Source organism: Crinia signifera, chromosome 1 (assembly GCF_055691185.1).
Source record: "Crinia signifera chromosome 1, ASM5569118v1, whole genome shotgun sequence".
In the NCBI taxonomy this organism is placed as follows: Eukaryota; Metazoa; Chordata; class Amphibia; order Anura; family Myobatrachidae; genus Crinia; species Crinia signifera.
In genome coordinates, this window is record NC_139217.1 from 147,039,499 (window position 1) to 147,059,328 (window position 19,830).

A 19,830-nucleotide genomic window follows, 5' to 3' on the forward strand; every position below is an offset into this window, starting at 1 on the left:
ATATTAGGAAAATATGCCTTAAGGGGTTGGAAAGTGGGTATTGGTGTCTGTATGGGGAGGGGAGGGCAGTAGGTTGAAGTTTTGCCTAGGGTGCTGCAAAGCCTTACACCGACCCTGGGTAGGACCAGTGCTATGGGCATGGTCCATGAACTCTAGGATTCTAGTATCACACCCACCTTCCACCTGGTTACCTGTAATCCCCCCATGTGCCCCGGTAGGCTGGCTGTCTCATGGGTGTTACGTGACCTGGGTCTTCCTGGTGGGCACCTAGGTATGTTTTTCCTAGTCTCCCTGCGAAGCAGGTTTGGTACGGGTGCAGGGTGTCTGACCACTGACGCTGCTGCATTTCTACTACCACATTCCAATAATGGCCATCTGTCAGGATACCATCTGCTAGGGCTAGGGCGGCCAAGGGGCCTGGTTCCTGCTCCAGGAGACAGCAAGCTGCGGGCAAACAGGTGTCCCTGCCCCAGTAGTCTGTGGGCACACTGATATAAACATATCTATTTAAAACCGAAGAAGAAGCCGCCGAGTTGGAGGCGGAGAAACGCATTAAGGAGATTTGCACAGGTGCCGACCCTACTGCCGCCCCGTTAACGAGTGTGTGGAGGAACCCTGAAAGGCTGCATTGCATATGCAGGAAATCAGCAGCCGGGACGCCACTACCTTCTATAAAGGACTCAATCGGGAGGTTGTCATTTCACTGACTGAACTTTGCTTTGCTTAAATGTTCAAAGCATGTATGCTAATAACAACTAACAAACAGAGCTGTGAGAGTGCTGTCTGATTGTCATCTGCTAAACAGCTTTTTGCTTGCACAATAATAACAGAACATTAACAATTACATTAATCCGGATTCCAATATATTATAAAAAGCATTTATAGCCATTGCTTCTTTCTGGTTATGTCAATAACAATTTTTTAAAGCAACAGCTACAGTGAAAATTATAATAGTTTTTATATGTATATTACTGGCCGGTTCTTTGTGTGTAATTGTATAAATTGCATTGTGAATACTTTTTACTATAACATTAAAAAAATATCTTTTTAATTTGACCTGGATCAGCGCTGTCTCTAAATTTCTTAGTTCTTTGGTAATTATTAAGGAGTGGAGTATCCCCTTAATAGAGACAGCAGCAGACTCAGGGGAGTTTCTAAATAGATTTGCGCTCTGTCACTTTCTATATTTTCAATACGGCCGCTTAGAATATTAGGAATCACCATTCTTATGAATGGTGATTCCTAACAATGGCGTATGAATTCGTATTTGTAAATACAATTACAAATGTTCCATCAATATGAATACGAATTGCCGTATTTTCAACAGTAAATCGCGAAAATACGAATTTGTAAAAAATAGGTTTATTTCTGGATACGAATACACCTATTTTTTATGATTTGCCCTTAGTAAAATTCCCCCATAGTGTTTTTGTACAGTACTTGTGTAGTTTCACGGCGCCAGCATGGCCGCGTGCTACTTCCGGGTTCGGCGCTCGCCAAACTTTCTAAAATAAACTAAATAAACTCCATGCCAACGTGGATAGTTCATACCCCCACTATCCACATTGGCATGGAGTTGATTTTAGGTAGTGTGGCGAGAGTAGCAAGCCACCGAGCCCATAGCGTGGGCGCGCGCAGCGAGCCCCACAAGGGGAAACTAAACAAGTACCATTTGCACTTATACAGGGTTGTAGGTTTAGTTCTAAAAAACCCCCCACTATACTCATTTTTTTTTTAAATCCCAGTAAATAATATAGGAATTATGCTGTATTTAAAACACAGCACTAAGAATACTGATAATGAGAACATTTTAATAATCTGTACAAGTAAGGTTCTTAGCACATGTTTAGCAATAATACATGCCCACCTACATCAAGGTGAGCCTGATTATAAGTTCTATTGAAGATGGGATGTTACCCATAGCAACCAGATTATAGTTCTTATTTATGTACGACCTTCTTTAAGATAATAGATCTGATTGGTTGCTTTGGGTTTAATGAGCGCCTGCATTTTCCTTATTTATATTAAACATTGTAATAGCAGATGTGTGACCTGAAGCATGTGTATGATAACAACCTTAATCTTAATCACTTTAACCAGAAATAAAGACACGGAGACTTGGATTTGGCAGAATTTGTCAGCTGATATTTATTTATAAATTTTTAAGCTAATTTTAGTTTAGTTTAATTAGTTAATTTATTTTAATGGTGGCCAGAAAGAACGGCTATGCATTAAGCTCCACCCCAAACAAGCATACGCTATTCGGTCTAACTCAGAAAAGCGGTATCCTCCCCACCTCCCCATTGACTGCACACCCATCCGGGTGGGTTCGCTACCCCCGGGGCGGGTGGTCTAGCGAAAGGCCTAAGCCAATGAGAGGCGAGCGCACCGAAACAACACCAAATACGCTGCAAAATAACTTAGGGAAACATCTCAAAATGATCAACAAGCCGTTCTTTTCCGCCAATCAGCCGACGCAATTAAATAACCACCCCTAACCGAAAAACAGGGAAGGGAGGGTGGGAAACTTTCTGAAGAAAAAGAGGCAGACTCCTCCTCTTTCAGCTCTGATAACTTCAACCGACAAAACATCCATCCCAAACCCATAGGCTCCTTAAGTCACATGCTCCTGACTAGCCACACCCCTCCTATCATGTTTAATTCACTACATGGTCTATTCAGCCATTACGTTGTTCTAAACATTGTAATAGCAGATGTGTGACCTGAAGCATGTGTATGATAACAACCTTAATCTTAATCACTTTAACCAGAAATAAAGACACGGAGACTTGGATTTGGCAGAATTTGTCAGCTGATATTTATTTATAATTTTTTAAGCTAATTTTAGTTTAGTTTAATTAGTTAATTTATTTTAATGGTGGCCAGAAAGAACGGCTATGCATTAAGCTCCACCCCAAACAAGCATACGCTATTCGGTCTAACTCAGAAAAGCGGTATCCTCCCCACCTCCCCATTGACTGCCCACCCATCCGGGTGGGTTCGCTACCCCCGGGGCGGGTGGTCTAGCGAAAGGCCTAAGCCAATGAGAGGCGAGCGCACCGAAACAACACCAAATACGCTGCAAAATAACTTAGGGAAACATCTCAAAATGATCAACAAGCCGTTCTTTTCCGCCAAAGCGGGGACCCCGGTCCCGGAGGTTCCGCCCCGCCACCAATTAAAGAACTGATCCGACCACTACCAACAGATCCTCCACAAACAAGATTAAACCAGCCTTAACTAGGTGAATTCCATCGGGCCTATACACAGCTGATGATAACGGAATCTTATCCGTTCATGCCGCACTACTGCGCCACCTACTTTAAATACCCATCGTGAAACTGCTGCATTTAGCTTTTTCCTAGCCTCATCAATGGCCCTACAGTCTCTGACTCCTCTCCAACATAATCGAGGCACGATACAGGACCAGATAAGGGTGCACTCCGGCCAAGCTGCTCTCACGGCGGCCAGATCTCCAAGGATCAAAGCCCTCAACTCCATTTGGGACATTTTCCCCAGGTCATTACCTCCCAGATGAAGGACTAGCACTTGAGGCAAACCAAACAACATCACCTTATCCATGAGGAAAGCCCTTAGCTCGCGCCAGGACATTCCCCTCACTCCCATCCAACGCACCAAGCCATTCCAATCAAAGACAGGTCCTTCACCTGCAGCTACCAACTTCTCAGCCCAATATACGAACGAGTGACCCACTATCCATACCCTGAAGTTGTCCCTGCCCATACCTGAAGGAGAAATTTCGTAGAAAGGAGTTAGAATGCGTTAATTAAGGATAGGTATAATGCATTTTAGGAGGATCTGCCAAAGAAAAACAATTTGGATTCTGCACGAATTTGGTGCGGTAGCCCTGCTTCAACCTAGTTGAAATCACTCAAGAATACAAGGGTAATCACAAACAAGGGGAGGGGGAAGTTGGATGGTTGAGGGTAAGAGGGGGATTACTCGGCCGGAGAAAAAACGACTGAACCTGCTGAGGGACTCTTAATTGAAGCCTAATTAGCCGAATTGTGTGAAGCCAGATTCAGTCCGTCAGGTCAGGTAAAAAAGCGTGAAAACTCCGGACGCTGGCCCAACAACAGAGCGTAGCTAATCCCCGAGTAGGACTAAAAAGGGGGGGAGGGGTACATAGGAGTGCAGTCATCACTGGAAACCATACACGCACAGACCATCAGGGAAGGAGGTGTGGACGTATGTACTTTTTATACGACGCGGAGCGCCAACGCCCTAGTTTCTTTGGGGGAAATTTACTAAAGGAAATGTGTAAAAAATAGGTGTAAAAATAGGTGTATTTGTACCCAGAAATACACTTATTTTTTACATTTTCTATCCCGAAAATATGGCAATTCGTATTGATAGCACATCAATATGAATTGCTGTATTTTCGGGATAGAAAATGTCAAAAATAAGTGTATTTCTGGGTAAAAATACACCTATTTTTACACCTATTTTTTACACATTTCCTTTAGTAAATTTCCCCCTTTATGTCTGAAACCGGCCACCCTGCGCCAGCGGCAGACGTGGCGGAGCCTATGCGGAAAGAATGGGTACCATAGTCCAAGGTAGACAGCCCCAGTCCCTTCACACACGTCCTCAACATCCAGCTGAACCTGGTCAATGGCACACCATCATAATGAACCAACCAGGAACCCTGAACCTCGGGACGGACTGACGCGTACTGCGTAGATAGAGTCACAGGGCCATCTTTACCCAATTCCCCATGGCTAACTGATCCGTTTTTGAGCGCCTGATTCTACACCACATAGTCCCTTGGCCTAAGCGTATATCCGAGCAAAGCAGTGTCGCATGCTTATGCTTCGCCGGCGATACCAGCTCTGACACTCTCAGCGCCCCATGAAAAGCAACAGAAAACGCTAATCTAAATAACAATGATTCGAACACGGAATCTGCGTAACAACTAACTTTATCACTAAGTGAAACGAGAAGCGAGGAATCGATAGGGCGTCTGCGATCAGCCGCAACTGGTGCCACACGTGACCAACCATTCATGGCTTTCCTAATCAGAAAACCCTTTGTGTTATCCGCTAAGCCATGAAGCTGCGCAAAAAAGGAAATACCGGCTAAATAACGCACCGCCACCGCCCTAGACTTGCCTGTGTTGTACAACTTCCACACAAAAGAAAGCAAAAGCTTTTGGCCACGCCTACCTTGCCGGGCTGAACCTCCAGAGAAAGATTGCCATTCTGCCCATGCCTGGCGGTAAGTCCTAAGGGTAGCTGGCGCCAATGACAGCTCCGCTAGCCCCTCCAGTCCGGCCCGATCACCTGCCAAACATAAAGCGGGCACGAGACCCCAACAGCGTCAGCGCCGGGAGCTAGCTGTCTGAAACGCTCCCACTGGAAACGAGACAAGGCGTCCGCGATCTCATTCTGAACCCCTGGCACGTGTCTAGCTTTGAACATAATATTATGGCGCAGGCACTGTAAGGACAGCTGCGCCAGGACCCTTAGCACTAGTGGGGACTTCGCCTTCTGATTGTTAATTGCGTGGACCGTGCTGAAATTATCACACCAAAACAGGACGCCGCGATTAGCTAAGCGGGGGCCCCATATCTCTATGGCTACCATGATAGGAAACAGCTCCAGTAGGAGCATGTCCCTGTTCAGCCCATTCTGTAACCACTCTGAAGGCCACGCCTGCGCACACCAGCTACCTTCCAGGAAGCAGCCAAAACTTGTTGACCCGGCAGCATCAGTGTATAGTTGGAGCGAGGAGTTGTCCACGGCAGGAGCCAGCCAGATCCTTATGCCGTTGAAATCCTCTAAGAAGGAGGACCAGACAGCCAGATCTCGTCTAATCTCCGCCGAGAGGCGTACGAGATGATGGGATCTGTTGACTCCTGCAGTGGCCCGCTCCAGCTTCCTACAGAAAAGCCTTCCCATAGGAATAACCTTGCACGCAAAGTTAAGCTGGCCTAGCAGGGACTGAGCCTGCCGCAGTGTAACCTTGCGCTATTCTCTGAACATGGCAATAATTTCCTTCAGCCTCAGGATCTTATCTGAGGGAAGGCGACATAACCCCAGCCGGGTGTCGATCTGGATCCCCAGAAACGACAAGCAAGTAACGGGACCTTCCGTTTTCTCTTCCGCAATTGGCACGCCAAATTGCTGGAAAAGGGAACGCATGGTTGTAAGGAGGTGAGCACAGTGTCCAGAGTTCGGGGGGCCGACGCACAAAAAATCATCCAGGTAGTGGGCGATCCCACCCACACCGGCTGATTTTTCGATGCACCAGTGCAAAAAGGTACTAAACCTTTCAAAATAAGCACAGGATACCGAACACCCCATTGGCAAGCATTTGTCAATGAAGTATTCCTCACCTATGCGAAAGCCCATGTACCTAAATGCGCTGGGGTGTAAAGGGAGAAGTCGAAAAGCAGATTCAACGTCTATTTTTGCCATGAGGGCCCCCTTCTGGAATGAACGGACCATGTCCAATGCCTCGTCGAATGACTGGTAAATCACTGAACAAACCTCCTCTGGGATAGCATCATTCACAGAGAAACCCTCGGGGTAAGAAAGATGCTGGATTAACCTGAATTTTCCAGCAACCTTCTTAGGGACCACCCCCACTGGAGATATCACTAGCCCTTCTATGGGGGGGCCTGGGAAGGGACCTGCCATGCGCCCTAGGCGGATTTCCTTTTCCACTTTCTCTTTGAGAACTGACGGGAAGGAACGGGCAGATTGCAGGTTCCGAAAGGACCCACCCCGAACCTCACCCTGAACTGGTAAAACAAAACCAACTGTAAATCCTTTTAACAAAAACTCAGCTACCTCTCTATCTGGGTACAGGCGGAGCCATTGACGCATGGCGTCGGCCTGAACCGGGGTATGCGCCCTAGCGAGGTGCGCCTGTGGGAGAGGGTTTGTGGGTCGATTGTCCTCCCGCCCCTCTAGCGGGGCGGTTACCTCGAAAGAAGCTCGACGCCGGGTGATTACCAGAGCAGTTTATGCAAACATGCTTATACTTACATCGCTGGCCCTGCTGGCAAAAGGAATTATTAAAAGCATAACATTTCCCTTTTGCCATACCCGGGGTGAATGCCCTGCCCCCCGGGGGAAAACGTTTCTGCGTTTGAACTTCTGGCGCCGGTCTCTGCTGACTAGGAGCAGCGGAAGCTACTGCCGCCAGCTGTCTAGATCCCTCAGCCGCCTCAGTATGCAGTCTAAACACCTCCATCCAGACTTCTACGTCCTTGCAACCGAAATCCATGATATGGAGACAGTCCTGCTTTCTGCGGAACTGGTCATCATATGACCTCCATGCTACCCCCCCATATTTCATGTACATGTCATGTACCATATGAATATACCTAATGATATTCATATGCTCTTCTGGGCGGTCTTCTAGGTAACAAGCTGCAAAGACGCAGAACCCTGCCAGCCAATTATCATACGAGCGGAAAGCTTCGGACCCAATTCCACCCTTGGCCTTTGCTGCCTTGTACGCCTTTTTGGACTCGTCAGTTAAGCTGAACATGTCCACAAAATCGCCCTTCTCAATTTTTATACGGCAGCTTTCCCTAAGGCCACGCAGAACTGCGGTGTAATCGCAGTGCACCACTGCGGGCAAATTCCTCCTTTTCCTCTCCCTGCGGGAAATGGAAGCTCTCTTGCGCTTACCGCGGCCCAACTGGCGGCCTGATTCCTTTTTTGCATACTTTGCGGCCCGTTTCCGTGCCTTCGTGGTACTACCCACGTCTGAACCCGCTGCAGAGGAAGAGGAGGAACTGGATGTGTGGCGTGTGGAATGTGAGCCCGCAGTGGAGGAATTACACCCAGCATCCTCATCCTCATCAGTGTCTTCATCACCTGAGTCCTCGGGCTGCGCAGCCCATGTGTCATCGTCATTATCTTCTTCCTCTGCCTCAAACTCCTCCTCCTCGGCATCTTCATCATCATGCATCGGGACCTCTGCAGGTATAAAAGCAGAAGAGCGCCTCCCGCCGCGTCTGCTACCAGAGCGGGATGAGTGTGTAGCCCTACCCCCAGGCCCACTGGCCGGGAAGGACCTGGCGTGTCTAAATCCCTAAATGCATTCACAAATGCTGCACATCCGGGTATGAGCTCTCTTCTAGCACTAGAGGACCGGCGTCTGCCTGGTGCAGAGCGCTCCGGTTGCTCAGGGGGACCATCCACCAGTGGGGCCAGGTCACCAGCTACGGAGGATAATGCTGCTGACAGGAAAGCAGGATCAAAAGAGGGGGCGGCATTCCGGGGCCTACTAGCTGCTCTGTGAGCAAAAGCAGCGCCCTGTCGTCCACCATGTCCAGAGGGCTGCCCTCTGTGACGTCTGCTGCTCCCTTCACTGCCCTCCTCTTCACTCTCTACCCTTGCATCGAGAGTATCCCTATATAATGAGCCCCAGGAGGATCCATGGAGGTCTAGCAGGGGCCTGCGCGCTGACAACTGAGCGGTGTCACTGCCTCCCCTTGACGCCCTGGTCCTGCCCCTGGGTGAACGGCCGCGTCCCCTTGCTGGCAGCGCCACGCTAGGGCGGTCCGCCATTGCCCGCTCACCACTCCCTGCTCCCCCGCTCTTAGCGGCGGCCGACCGCCGCCTCCTGCTGGCTTCAGGCTCTGCTGCCTCAGCCGGAGCCGCCGGTTCACTTCCTTGCCCGCGGCGCGCCCGTCCCGTCGACGGGCACACACCGCGTGACGCCATACCGCCGCGCTCAGCAGCCCTACCCCTCGCGCGGTGCCCCGCCGCAGCAGACCCGCGTCCGCGAGCCGCTGAAGCAAAACGCCCGCTCGAAGGTAAGGCCCCGAGCGCAGCGTCTCAGGGCTCGGGTGAACCGGCGGTATCCTGGCCTAGGCCCGAATCCTGTCGCAGATGGGCAGGCGGGCGGACATTACGCCGAGGGCGCGGGGAGGGGGATTGCGACCTTCTGCCAGCACGGGGCATATTATCAACTGCTCTTTTTCAGTGATCCCTAAATCTATTAGCAAGGCACCTAAAGTCAGGCAAGTTTACAAGAGCTACAGCTCGCACGTCTACTCACCAAACTTTCTGAAGAAAAAGAGGCAGACTCCTCCTCTTTCAGCTCTGATAACTTCAACCGACAAAACATCCATCCCAAACCCATAGGCTCCTTAAGTCACATGCTCCTGACTAGCCACACCCCTCCTATCATGTTTAATTCACTACATGGTCTATTCAGCCATTACGTTGTTCTAAACATTGTAATAGCAGATGTGTGACCTGAAGCATGTGTATGATAACAACCTTAATCTTAATCACTTTAACCAGAAATAAAGACACGGAGACTTGGATTTGGCAGAATTTGTCAGCTGATATTTATTTATAATTTTTTAAGCTAATTTTAGTTTAGTTTAATTAGTTAATTTATTTTAATGGTGGCCAGAAAGAACGGCTATGCATTAAGCTCCACCCCAAACAAGCATACGCTATTCGGTCTAACTCAGAAAAGCGGTATCCTCCCCACCTCCCCATTGACTGCCCACCCATCCGGGTGGGTTCGCTACCCCCGGGGCGGGTGGTCTAGCGAAAGGCCTAAGCCAATGAGAGGCGAGCGCACCGAAACAACACCAAATACGCTGCAAAATAACTTAGGGAAACATCTCAAAATGATCAACAAGCCGTTCTTTTCCGCCAAAGCGGGGACCCCGGTCCCGGAGGTTCCGCCCCGCCACCAATTAAAGAACTGATCCGACCACTACCAACAGATCCTCCACAAACAAGATTAAACCAGCCTTAACTAGGTGAATTCCATCGGGCCTATACACAGCTGATGATAATGGAATCTTATCCGTTCATGCCGCACTACTGCGCCACCTACTTTAAATACCCATCGTGAAACTGCTGCATTTAGCTTTTTCCTAGCCTCATCAATGGCCCTACAGTCTCTGACTCCTCTCCAACATAATCGAGGCACGATACAGGACCAGATAAGGGTGCACTCCGGCCAAGCTGCTCTCACGGCGGCCAGATCTCCAAGGATCAAAGCCCTCAACTCCATTTGGGACATTTTCCCCAGGTCATTACCTCCCAGATGAAGGACTAGCACTTGAGGCAAACCAAACAACATCACCTTATCCATGAGGAAAGCCCTTAGCTCGCGCCAGGACATTCCCCTCACTCCCATCCAACGCACCAAGCCATTCCAATCAAAGACAGGTCCTTCACCTGCAGCTACCAACTTCTCAGCCCAATATACGAACGAGTGACCCACTATCCATACCCTGAAGTTGTCCCTGCCCATACCTGAAGGAGAAATTTCGTAGAAAGGAGTTAGAATGCGTTAATTAAGGATAGGTATAATGCATTTTAGGAGGATCTGCCAAAGAAAAACAATTTGGATTCTGCACGAATTTGGTGCGGTAGCCCTGCTTCAACCTAGTTGAAGCCACTCAAGAATACAAGGGTAATCACAAACAAGGGGAGGGGGAAGTTGGATGGTTGAGGGTAAGAGGGGGATTACTCGGCCGGAGAAAAAACGACTGAACCTGCTGAGGGACTCTTAATTGAAGCCTAATTAGCCGAATTGTGTGAAGCCAGATTCAGTCCGTCAGGTCAGGTAAAAAAGCGTGAAAACTCCGGACGCTGGCCCAACAACAGAGCGTAGCTAATCCCCGAGTAGGACTAAAAAGGGGGGGAGGGGTACATAGGAGTGCAGTCATCACTGGAAACCATACACGCACAGACCATCAGGGAAGGAGGTGTGGACGTATGTACTTTTTATACGACGCGGAGCGCCAACGCCCTAGTTTCTTTGGGGGAAATTTACTAAAGGAAATGTGTAAAAAATAGGTGTAAAAATAGGTGTATTTGTACCCAGAAATACACTTATTTTTGACATTTTCTATCCCGAAAATATGGCAATTCGTATTGATAGCACATCAATATGAATTGCTGTATTTTCGGGATAGAAAATGTCAAAAATAAGTGTATTTCTGGGTAAAAATACACCTATTTTTACACCTATTTTTTACACATTTCCTTTAGTAAATTTCCCCCTTTATGTCTGAAACCGGCCACCCTGCGCCAGCGGCAGACGTGGCGGAGCCTATGCGGAAAGAATGGGTACCATAGTCCAAGGTAGACAGCCCCAGTCCCTTCACACACGTCCTCAACATCCAGCTGAACTGGTACCTGGTCAATGGCACACCATCATAATGAACCAACCAGGAACCCTGAACCTCGGGACGGACTGACGCGTACTGCGTAGATAGAGTCACAGGGCATACTGAAGGCGTGACCCCAGGGGCCATCTTTACCCAATTCCCCATGGCTAACTGATCCGTTTTTGAGCGCCTGATTCTACACCACATAGTCCCTTGGCCTAAGCGTATATCCGAGCAAAGCAGTGTCGCATGCTTATGCTTCGCCGGCGATACCAGCTCTGACACTCTCAGCGCCCCATGAAAAGCAACAGAAAACGCTAATCTAAATAACAATGATTCGAACACGGAATCTGCGTAACAACTAACTTTATCACTAAGTGAAACGAGAAGCGAGGAATCGATAGGGCGTCTGCGATCAGCCGCAACTGGTGCCACACGTGACCAACCATTCATGGCTTTCCTAATCAGAAAACCCTTTGTGTTATCCGCTAAGCCATGAAGCTGCGCAAAAAAGGAAATACCGGCTAAATAACGCACCGCCACCGCCCTAGACTTGCCTGTGTTGTACAACTTCCACACAAAAGAAAGCAAAAGCTTTTGGCCACGCCTACCTTGCCGGGCTGAACCTCCAGAGAAAGATTGCCATTCTGCCCATGCCTGGCGGTAAGTCCTAAGGGTAGCTGGCGCCAATGACAGCTCCGCTAGCCCCTCCAGTCCGGCCCGATCACCTGCCAAACATAAAGCGGGCACGAGACCCCAACAGCGTCAGCGCCGGGAGCTAGCTGTCTGAAACGCTCCCACTGGAAACGAGACAAGGCGTCCGCGATCTCATTCTGAACCCCTGGCACGTGTCTAGCTTTGAACATAATATTATGGCGCAGGCACTGTAAGGACAGCTGCGCCAGGACCCTTAGCACTAGTGGGGACTTCGCCTTCTGATTGTTAATTGCGTGGACCGTGCTGAAATTATCACACCAAAACAGGACGCCGCGATTAGCTAAGCGGGGGCCCCATATCTCTATGGCTACCATGATAGGAAACAGCTCCAGTAGGAGCATGTCCCTGTTCAGCCCATTCTGTAACCACTCTGAAGGCCACGCCTGCGCACACCAGCTACCTTCCAGGAAGCAGCCAAAACTTGTTGACCCGGCAGCATCAGTGTATAGTTGGAGCGAGGAGTTGTCCACGGCAGGAGCCAGCCAGATCCTTATGCCGTTGAAATCCTCTAAGAAGGAGGACCAGACAGCCAGATCTCGTCTAATCTCCGCCGAGAGGCGTACGAGATGATGGGATCTGTTGACTCCTGCAGTGGCCCGCTCCAGCTTCCTACAGAAAAGCCTTCCCATAGGAATAACCTTGCACGCAAAGTTAAGCTGGCCTAGCAGGGACTGAGCCTGCCGCAGTGTAACCTTGCGCTATTCTCTGAACATGGCAATAATTTCCTTCAGCCTCAGGATCTTATCTGAGGGAAGGCGACATAACCCCAGCCGGGTGTCGATCTGGATCCCCAGAAACGACAAGCAAGTAACGGGACCTTCCGTTTTCTCTTCCGCAATTGGCACGCCAAATTGCTGGAAAAGGGAACGCATGGTTGTAAGGAGGTGAGCACAGTGTCCAGAGTTCGGGGGGCCGACGCACAAAAAATCATCCAGGTAGTGGGCGATCCCACCCACACCGGCTGATTTTTCGATGCACCAGTGCAAAAAGGTACTAAACCTTTCAAAATAAGCACAGGATACCGAACACCCCATTGGCAAGCATTTGTCAATGAAGTATTCCTCACCTATGCGAAAGCCCATGTACCTAAATGCGCTGGGGTGTAAAGGGAGAAGTCGAAAAGCAGATTCAACGTCTATTTTTGCCATGAGGGCCCCCTTCTGGAATGAACGGACCATGTCCAATGCCTCGTCGAATGACTGGTAAATCACTGAACAAACCTCCTCTGGGATGGCATCATTCACAGAGAAACCCTCGGGGTAAGAAAGATGCTGGATTAACCTGAATTTTCCAGCAACCTTCTTAGGGACCACCCCCACTGGAGATATCACTAGCCCTTCTATGGGGGGGCCTGGGAAGGGACCTGCCATGCGCCCTAGGCGGATTTCCTTTTCCACTTTCTCTTTGAGAACTGACGGGAAGGAACGGGCAGATTGCAGGTTCCGAAAGGACCCACCCCGAACCTCACCCTGAACTGGTAAAACAAAACCAACTGTAAATCCTTTTAACAAAAACTCAGCTACCTCTCTATCTGGGTACAGGCGGAGCCATTGACGCATGGCGTCGGCCTGAACCGGGGTATGCGCCCTAGCGAGGTGCGCCTGTGGGAGAGGGTTTGTGGGTCGATTGTCCTCCCGCCCCTCTAGCGGGGCGGTTACCTCGAAAGAAGCTCGACGCCGGGTGATTACCAGAGCAGTTTATGCAAACATGCTTATACTTACATCGCTGGCCCTGCTGGCAAAAGGAATTATTAAAAGCATAACATTTCCCTTTTGCCATACCCGGGGTGAATGCCCTGCCCCCCGGGGGAAAACGTTTCTGCGTTTGAACTTCTGGCGCCGGTCTCTGCTGACTAGGAGCAGCGGAAGCTACTGCCGCCAGCTGTCTAGATCCCTCAGCCGCCTCAGTATGCAGTCTAAACACCTCCATCCAGACTTCTACGTCCTTGCAACCGAAATCCATGATATGGAGACAGTCCTGCTTTCTGCGGAACTGGTCATCATATGACCTCCATGCTACCCCCCCATATTTCATGTACATGTCATGTACCATATGAATATACCTAATGATATTCATATGGTCTTCTGGGCGGTCTTCTAGGTAACAAGCTGCAAAGACGCAGAACCCTGCCAGCCAATTATCATACGAGCGGAAAGCTTCGGACCCAATTCCACCATTGGCCTTTGCTGCCTTGGAAATGGAAGCTCTCTTGCGCTTACCGCGGCCCAACTGGCGGCCTGATTCCTTTTTTGCATACTTTGCGGCCCGTTTCCGTGCCTTCGTGGTACTACCCACGTCTGAACCCGCTGCAGAGGAAGAGGAGGAACTGGATGTGTGGCGTGTGGAATGTGAGCCCGCAGTGGAGGAATTACACCCAGCATCCTCATCCTCATCAGTGTCTTCCTCACCTGAGTCCTCGGGCTGCGCAGCCCATGTGTCATCGTCATTATCTTCTTCCTCTGCCTCAAACTCCTCCTCCTCGGCATCTTCATCATCATGCATCGGGACCTCTGCAGGTATAAAAGCAGAAGAGCGCCTCCCACCTCGTCTGCTACCAGAGCGGGATGAGTGTGTAGCCCTACCCCCAGGCCCACTGGCCGGGAAGGACCTGGCGTGTCTAAATCCCTAAATGCATTCACAAATGCTGCACATCCGGGTATGAGCTCTCTTCTAGCACTAGAGGACCGGCGTCTGCCTGGTGCAGAGCGCTCCGGTTGCTCAGGGGGACCATCCACCAGTGGGGCCAGGTCACCAGCTACGGAGGATAATGCTGCTGACAGGAAAGCAGGATCAAAAGAGGGGGCGGCATTCCGGGGCCTACTAGCTGCTCTGTGAGCAAAAGCAGCGCCCTGTCGTCCACCATGTCCAGAGGGCTGCCCTCTGTGACGTCTGCTGCTCCCTTCACTGCCCTCCTCTTCACTCTCTACCCTTGCATCGAGAGTATCCCTATATAATGAGCCCCAGGAGGATCCATGGAGGTCTAGCAGGGGCCTGCGCGCTGACAACTGAGCGGTGTCACTGCCTCCCCTTGACGCCCTGGTCCTGCCCCTGGGTGAACGGCCGCGTCCCCTTGCTGGCAGCGCCACGCTAGGGCGGTCCGCCATTGCCCGCTCACCACTCCCTGCTCCCCCGCTCTTAGCGGCGGCCGACCGCCGCCTCCTGCTGGCTTCAGGCTCTGCTGCCTCAGCCGGAGCCGCCGGTTCACTTCCTTGCCCGCGGCGCGCCCGTCCCGTCGATGGGCGCACACCGCGTGACGCCATACCGCCGCGCTCAGCAGCCCTACCCCTCGCGCGGTGCCCCGCCGCAGCAGACCCGCGTCCGCGAGCCGCTGAAGCAAAACGCCCGCTCGAAGGTAAGGCCCCGAGCGCAGCGTCTCAGGGCTCGGGTGAACCGGCGGTATCCTGGCCTAGGCCCGAATCCTGTCGCAGATGGGCAGGCGGGCGGACATTACGCCGAGGGCGCGGGGAGGGGGATTGCGACCTTCTGCCAGCACGGGGCATATTATCAACTGCTCTTTTTCAGTGATCCCTAAATCTATTAGCAAGGCACCTAAAGTCAGGCAAGTTTACAAGAGCTACAGCTCGCACGTCTACTCACCAAACTTTCTGAAGAAAAAGAGGCAGACTCCTCCTCTTTCAGCTCTGATAACTTCAACCGACAAAACATCCATCCCAAACCCATAGGCTCCTTAAGTCACATGCTCCTGACTAGCCACACCCCTCCTATCATGTTTAATTCACTACATGGTCTATTAAGCCATTACGTTGTTCTGTTTGCAAGAAACTACAAGTCTAAAGCTGGCCATACATCTACAGATCGATTGTCAGAATGGGCTGGTTGGATCCTGGTAATGGATCAGAGCAAATGACAGTTGACCATTTGATTTGAAATGCTGGAAAACTGCCATAAACTGTCATTCAGATATTGCCAGGTTTTTGTTCCAACCAGTCCAATCTGACAATCGATCTGTAGATGTATGGCCAGCTTTGGCATGGTAGCAAGTCTTATGTTTAAAATGTTAGATGCAGTTTTCCTATTGAAGTGCTTTTCAATATAACCAGTGAAGTATTGTAGATTAAAAATCTCCACTGTAAATGAATTATGAGCAATACATTTCTTAAAACAGACAATGCAATACATTTCTTAAAACAGACAATGCCATACCATTTTAATTTACAAACACAAAAACGATGAATGCATCCATATTTAAGGAATTGTATGACAAATGTATCTTCCTTTTTAAACGTAGTATAGCTTTGCATCAAAACCTCCTCATTTATAGCACTTACAGCAAATCCTGGATATAGAGCTACACTGTATATCAAACCAGCAAACAAGCAGGATCAAGCTTCTGCTTATAGACAATGTAGATATACATTTTTACCACAAGGAGGTAGTATTTGACCATATTATTACTAAACTGCTCAACTTAAAAGAAAAAAAAAGTGTCTTTCTCCATAACATAGTAACACAGCTGTTGTATCAGTAATGTACTGAATGTTTTGTTAAATTTGACTTACATATTCTACTGCATTTTAAGGCACAATATAATTCTGGTTCTGTGTTTGTTTTGTCCTTTTTTTCCCAACATATCACAGGGTTTGGACTTAGTTTTTTCCCAAATATCACAGCTCAGGGATGATGTCTACTTTATTGAAAATGCTTTAAACCAAACAAAGCAAGAACGCTTGGGAGAAAATGAAACAGTTCTGAAATCAGCACAGATTCGGCTTACAGTTCCGCCAGTAATTGAACCTCAGAACACTGCATCACAGGGTATGTTTTTCAGCATGGTTGCCTACCCTCCTGCATTCTGCAGGAGACTCCCTGAAATAGCAGCAATCTCCCTCTCTCCCTCATTAGTCTAGCAATCTCCCATATGTCACTTAGCCCACATTACACTGTTACATCATAGTTACCTCCACTCCTGCATTCTGCAGGAGACTTCCTGAAATAGCAGTAATCTCCCTCTCCCCCTCATTAGTCTAGCAATCTCCCTCATTTCACCTGGCCCACATTACACTGTTACATTTTTTGGGAAAAAAGGAATGAGAGATAGATACATTTACTGTACATTGAATCATCAGCACCATTTCCCAGCACTTTACCAAGTAAAGTATAGTAGCTCTCACACTGCTTTATACATTTGTATACAAGTCATTTTAAAAGATTCATCTCAGATGTAGCAGTCTTCTAGGTGCCATGTTCACAATCTCTCCATATATGGAACTAGACACGCCTTTTAAGTAAAGCATGACACGCCCACACAATTGGGCGCTGTGCAAAATTCTACTACCAACTAGAATCTCCCTGAAACTAGTTTTCAAAAGTAGGAGGGGTGTATAGTGGAGTGGGCTTATTATTCATAATTTTCTGGTGGGAGGACAGCTTGCTTGACTGCAGATATCTCCAGTTCCCGGAAATAGATTTCTTAGATTTTAATGGAATTAAAAACTAGAGAATTGCACCTACTGCCTACATACAGTACCAGGTGTGTGGAGCTGGAGCAGTAACCAGCTGCTGGAAGGCTGATATCTCTGGTTCTGGGAAGAGTAGAGACAAGCGACTAGTGTCCATCAAAGGAGGAGAGTCCCAGCTTTTGGAATATACCCTCAGAAAAACTGTAATTCAGAGAGAACCTGAAATATCTGACTGGGAAGAGCAATTAACAGGCTTGGATGGGGTCCACTGCTTTGAAGTCAGATATCTCTGGTTCCCAAGGGCCGATTTTAAAAATTCTTGTACCCATGGAAAGAGGGGACCCTCAGCTTTCAGCCTAGGACCCTTAGACTCCTGGGGGGTTTCTGAGTACTCAGAAACACCCCCCTGCATGCGCCACTGCCCCTTGTCACTCGCTGAGCAGCGGGGAATAGATGCTGTGGTTGGCCACTTGATATGTCTGTGTATATGTATATCTAAAATGTTGTGAAATCATTGTTGGTGGTTACTGTGGCCACTACATTGTTTGGTCGACAGGTCATTCATACACACATGCAGATGTACCCATATATCTGCATTGGCTGTGCTGCAGGGTCAATCGGATATGTCTGTGAAAAATGTCATTCATAGGGCCAGACACTGGGATTTCTAAATAAAACGACACCTACCATTTTCTCTCTTTTAATCCTGTTTGTTCATAAAAGGTCAACAATTAAATGGTTAAGGGAACTCAATCTGCTCATACTGCATTTACATTTGCTGACCTGCGTAAGAATTGCATAAGATTGTCATCCCTAGATAACAGGTGTATCATTAGGTGTGGCATTGCTATGTATGTGATTTGATTGTGTAATGTAATTATCCCCTAAATGTACCAAGCCGCACATTTTATAAATCATAAGGTAATAAATAATAATTTTGCAAAGTCGTACAAAACAAGATAGTAATCATTAAATGCGTAATCATTAAATTTTTTGGGAAATTAAAGATTTATTGATGTGATTGTTGATACAGACATATGAGTCACATATATAGGGCATGATTCTGAGCTTGTAGGAAAGCAAAGAAAAAAAAAACTTTTTTTTTTCTATTACTGCCAGCTCAGAATCAGGCCTGTTAACTGTACACAGCTGTATAATGGTGGTATAATGCTGGGTACACACTATGCAATATGTCGTTCAATCAGCTGACGTATGACATTGTAGAGTGCATCTGTCCCTGTTTATAGAATATACTGTGGGTCTGTTACATCTTCACAGACATTCTGTATCAGGTCGGCCCTGCAGCACAGCTGATGCTAATACTGTATATGGGTACATCTGCATAGGTGCATGAACGACTTGCAGATCCGCCGGCTGCAGTAACCGTCAACAATGACATCACATTTGTAATGTATGGGCAGACATATCAAGTGTACAATTAGTGAGTGTATATGCGTACCACAATCAGATTCTCATTCAGCTGATTTTAAGCGGTTAAGTGTGTACCCATCCTAAAGTGCAAATGAAGATCAAGGAAAGCATCTCCCTATTTTTGCTGTAAATTTGGAACAGGAAAGGGAGTACCACTGATTTTCACAAAAATATATGCTGTCTAAAAAACATGATGTAATTAATATGTTAGTACATTATCCCTTTAAAGGTGTTAGTTCTGTGCGCACTGGTGTATTTAACAAAACACAGGGAACATGGGGTCTTATTCAGATCTGAGCTCAGTACAAATTTGTTCAGAAAATGGGCCAAACCAAGTGCACTACAGGAGGAGCAGATGTAACCTGTGCAAAGAGAGTTCAATTTGGGTGGGGTGTGCTGAAACTGAAATCTAAATTGCAGTGTAAAAATAATGCAGCCAGTATTTACCCTGCACAGAAACAAAATAACTCACGCAAATCTAACTCTCTTTGCACAGGTTACATATGCCCCACCTGCACTGCACATGGTTTTGCCCATTTTCCGAACAAATTTGTACTGAGCTCAGATCTGAATAAGGCCCATGGTGCAAATCAGATTTAATCAAATAAAATCTGCTGAAAAGTTTTTGACATTTTTATTGCAGCACCAAGCTTCAAAAGGTGGAGAGTGACTAACAACCCGTCAATCAGCTCATCATTTTTTAAACCCAGCCTGTAACATGCAGATAGTAGCTGATTGGCTGGTTGTTTATCACTCTCCGCTTTATCACTTTATTGAAGCGTGGTGCACCTGGCCCCCGAGCAATGAGATGTCATAATTTCGTAAGATGCTCACCAACAATGACATTCTGTATATGGTTTAATACAGTATTCACATCACCTTTTCCATTTTCAACACTTTTTAAAAACATATCCTAAGGCCTAGAGCTGGAGCTGCCAAGTATGTTACGTTTAGGAAAATTCATTGGGAAATCCTGTGTGCTTTTAGTACTACAGTACATAGTATTGCTATATTTTCTGCTCATATTAACAGCTGCCCTTCAGCATGCAAAGTAGATATTTAACAAGACAGGAGTATTTCTGACATTTATCGAATCTTCTTACAGTAAATAAACATAGCACTTCCTCTGCATCATAA

At 48.0% G+C, this 19,830-nt stretch overlaps 1 protein-coding gene across 1 annotated transcript in view; it reads left to right on the forward strand.

Moving 5' to 3' along the window:
• Window positions 1–19,830, forward strand: part of LOC146059467 (uncharacterized) — a 75,859-nt gene that overhangs the window by 38,606 nt on the left and 17,423 nt on the right. The window contains exon 6 of the mRNA XM_083171719.1: window positions 16,441–16,618. Within this exon, the coding sequence (XP_083027845.1) occupies window positions 16,441–16,618 (178 nt within the window). The remainder of the gene's footprint in view (window positions 1–16,440; window positions 16,619–19,830) is intronic.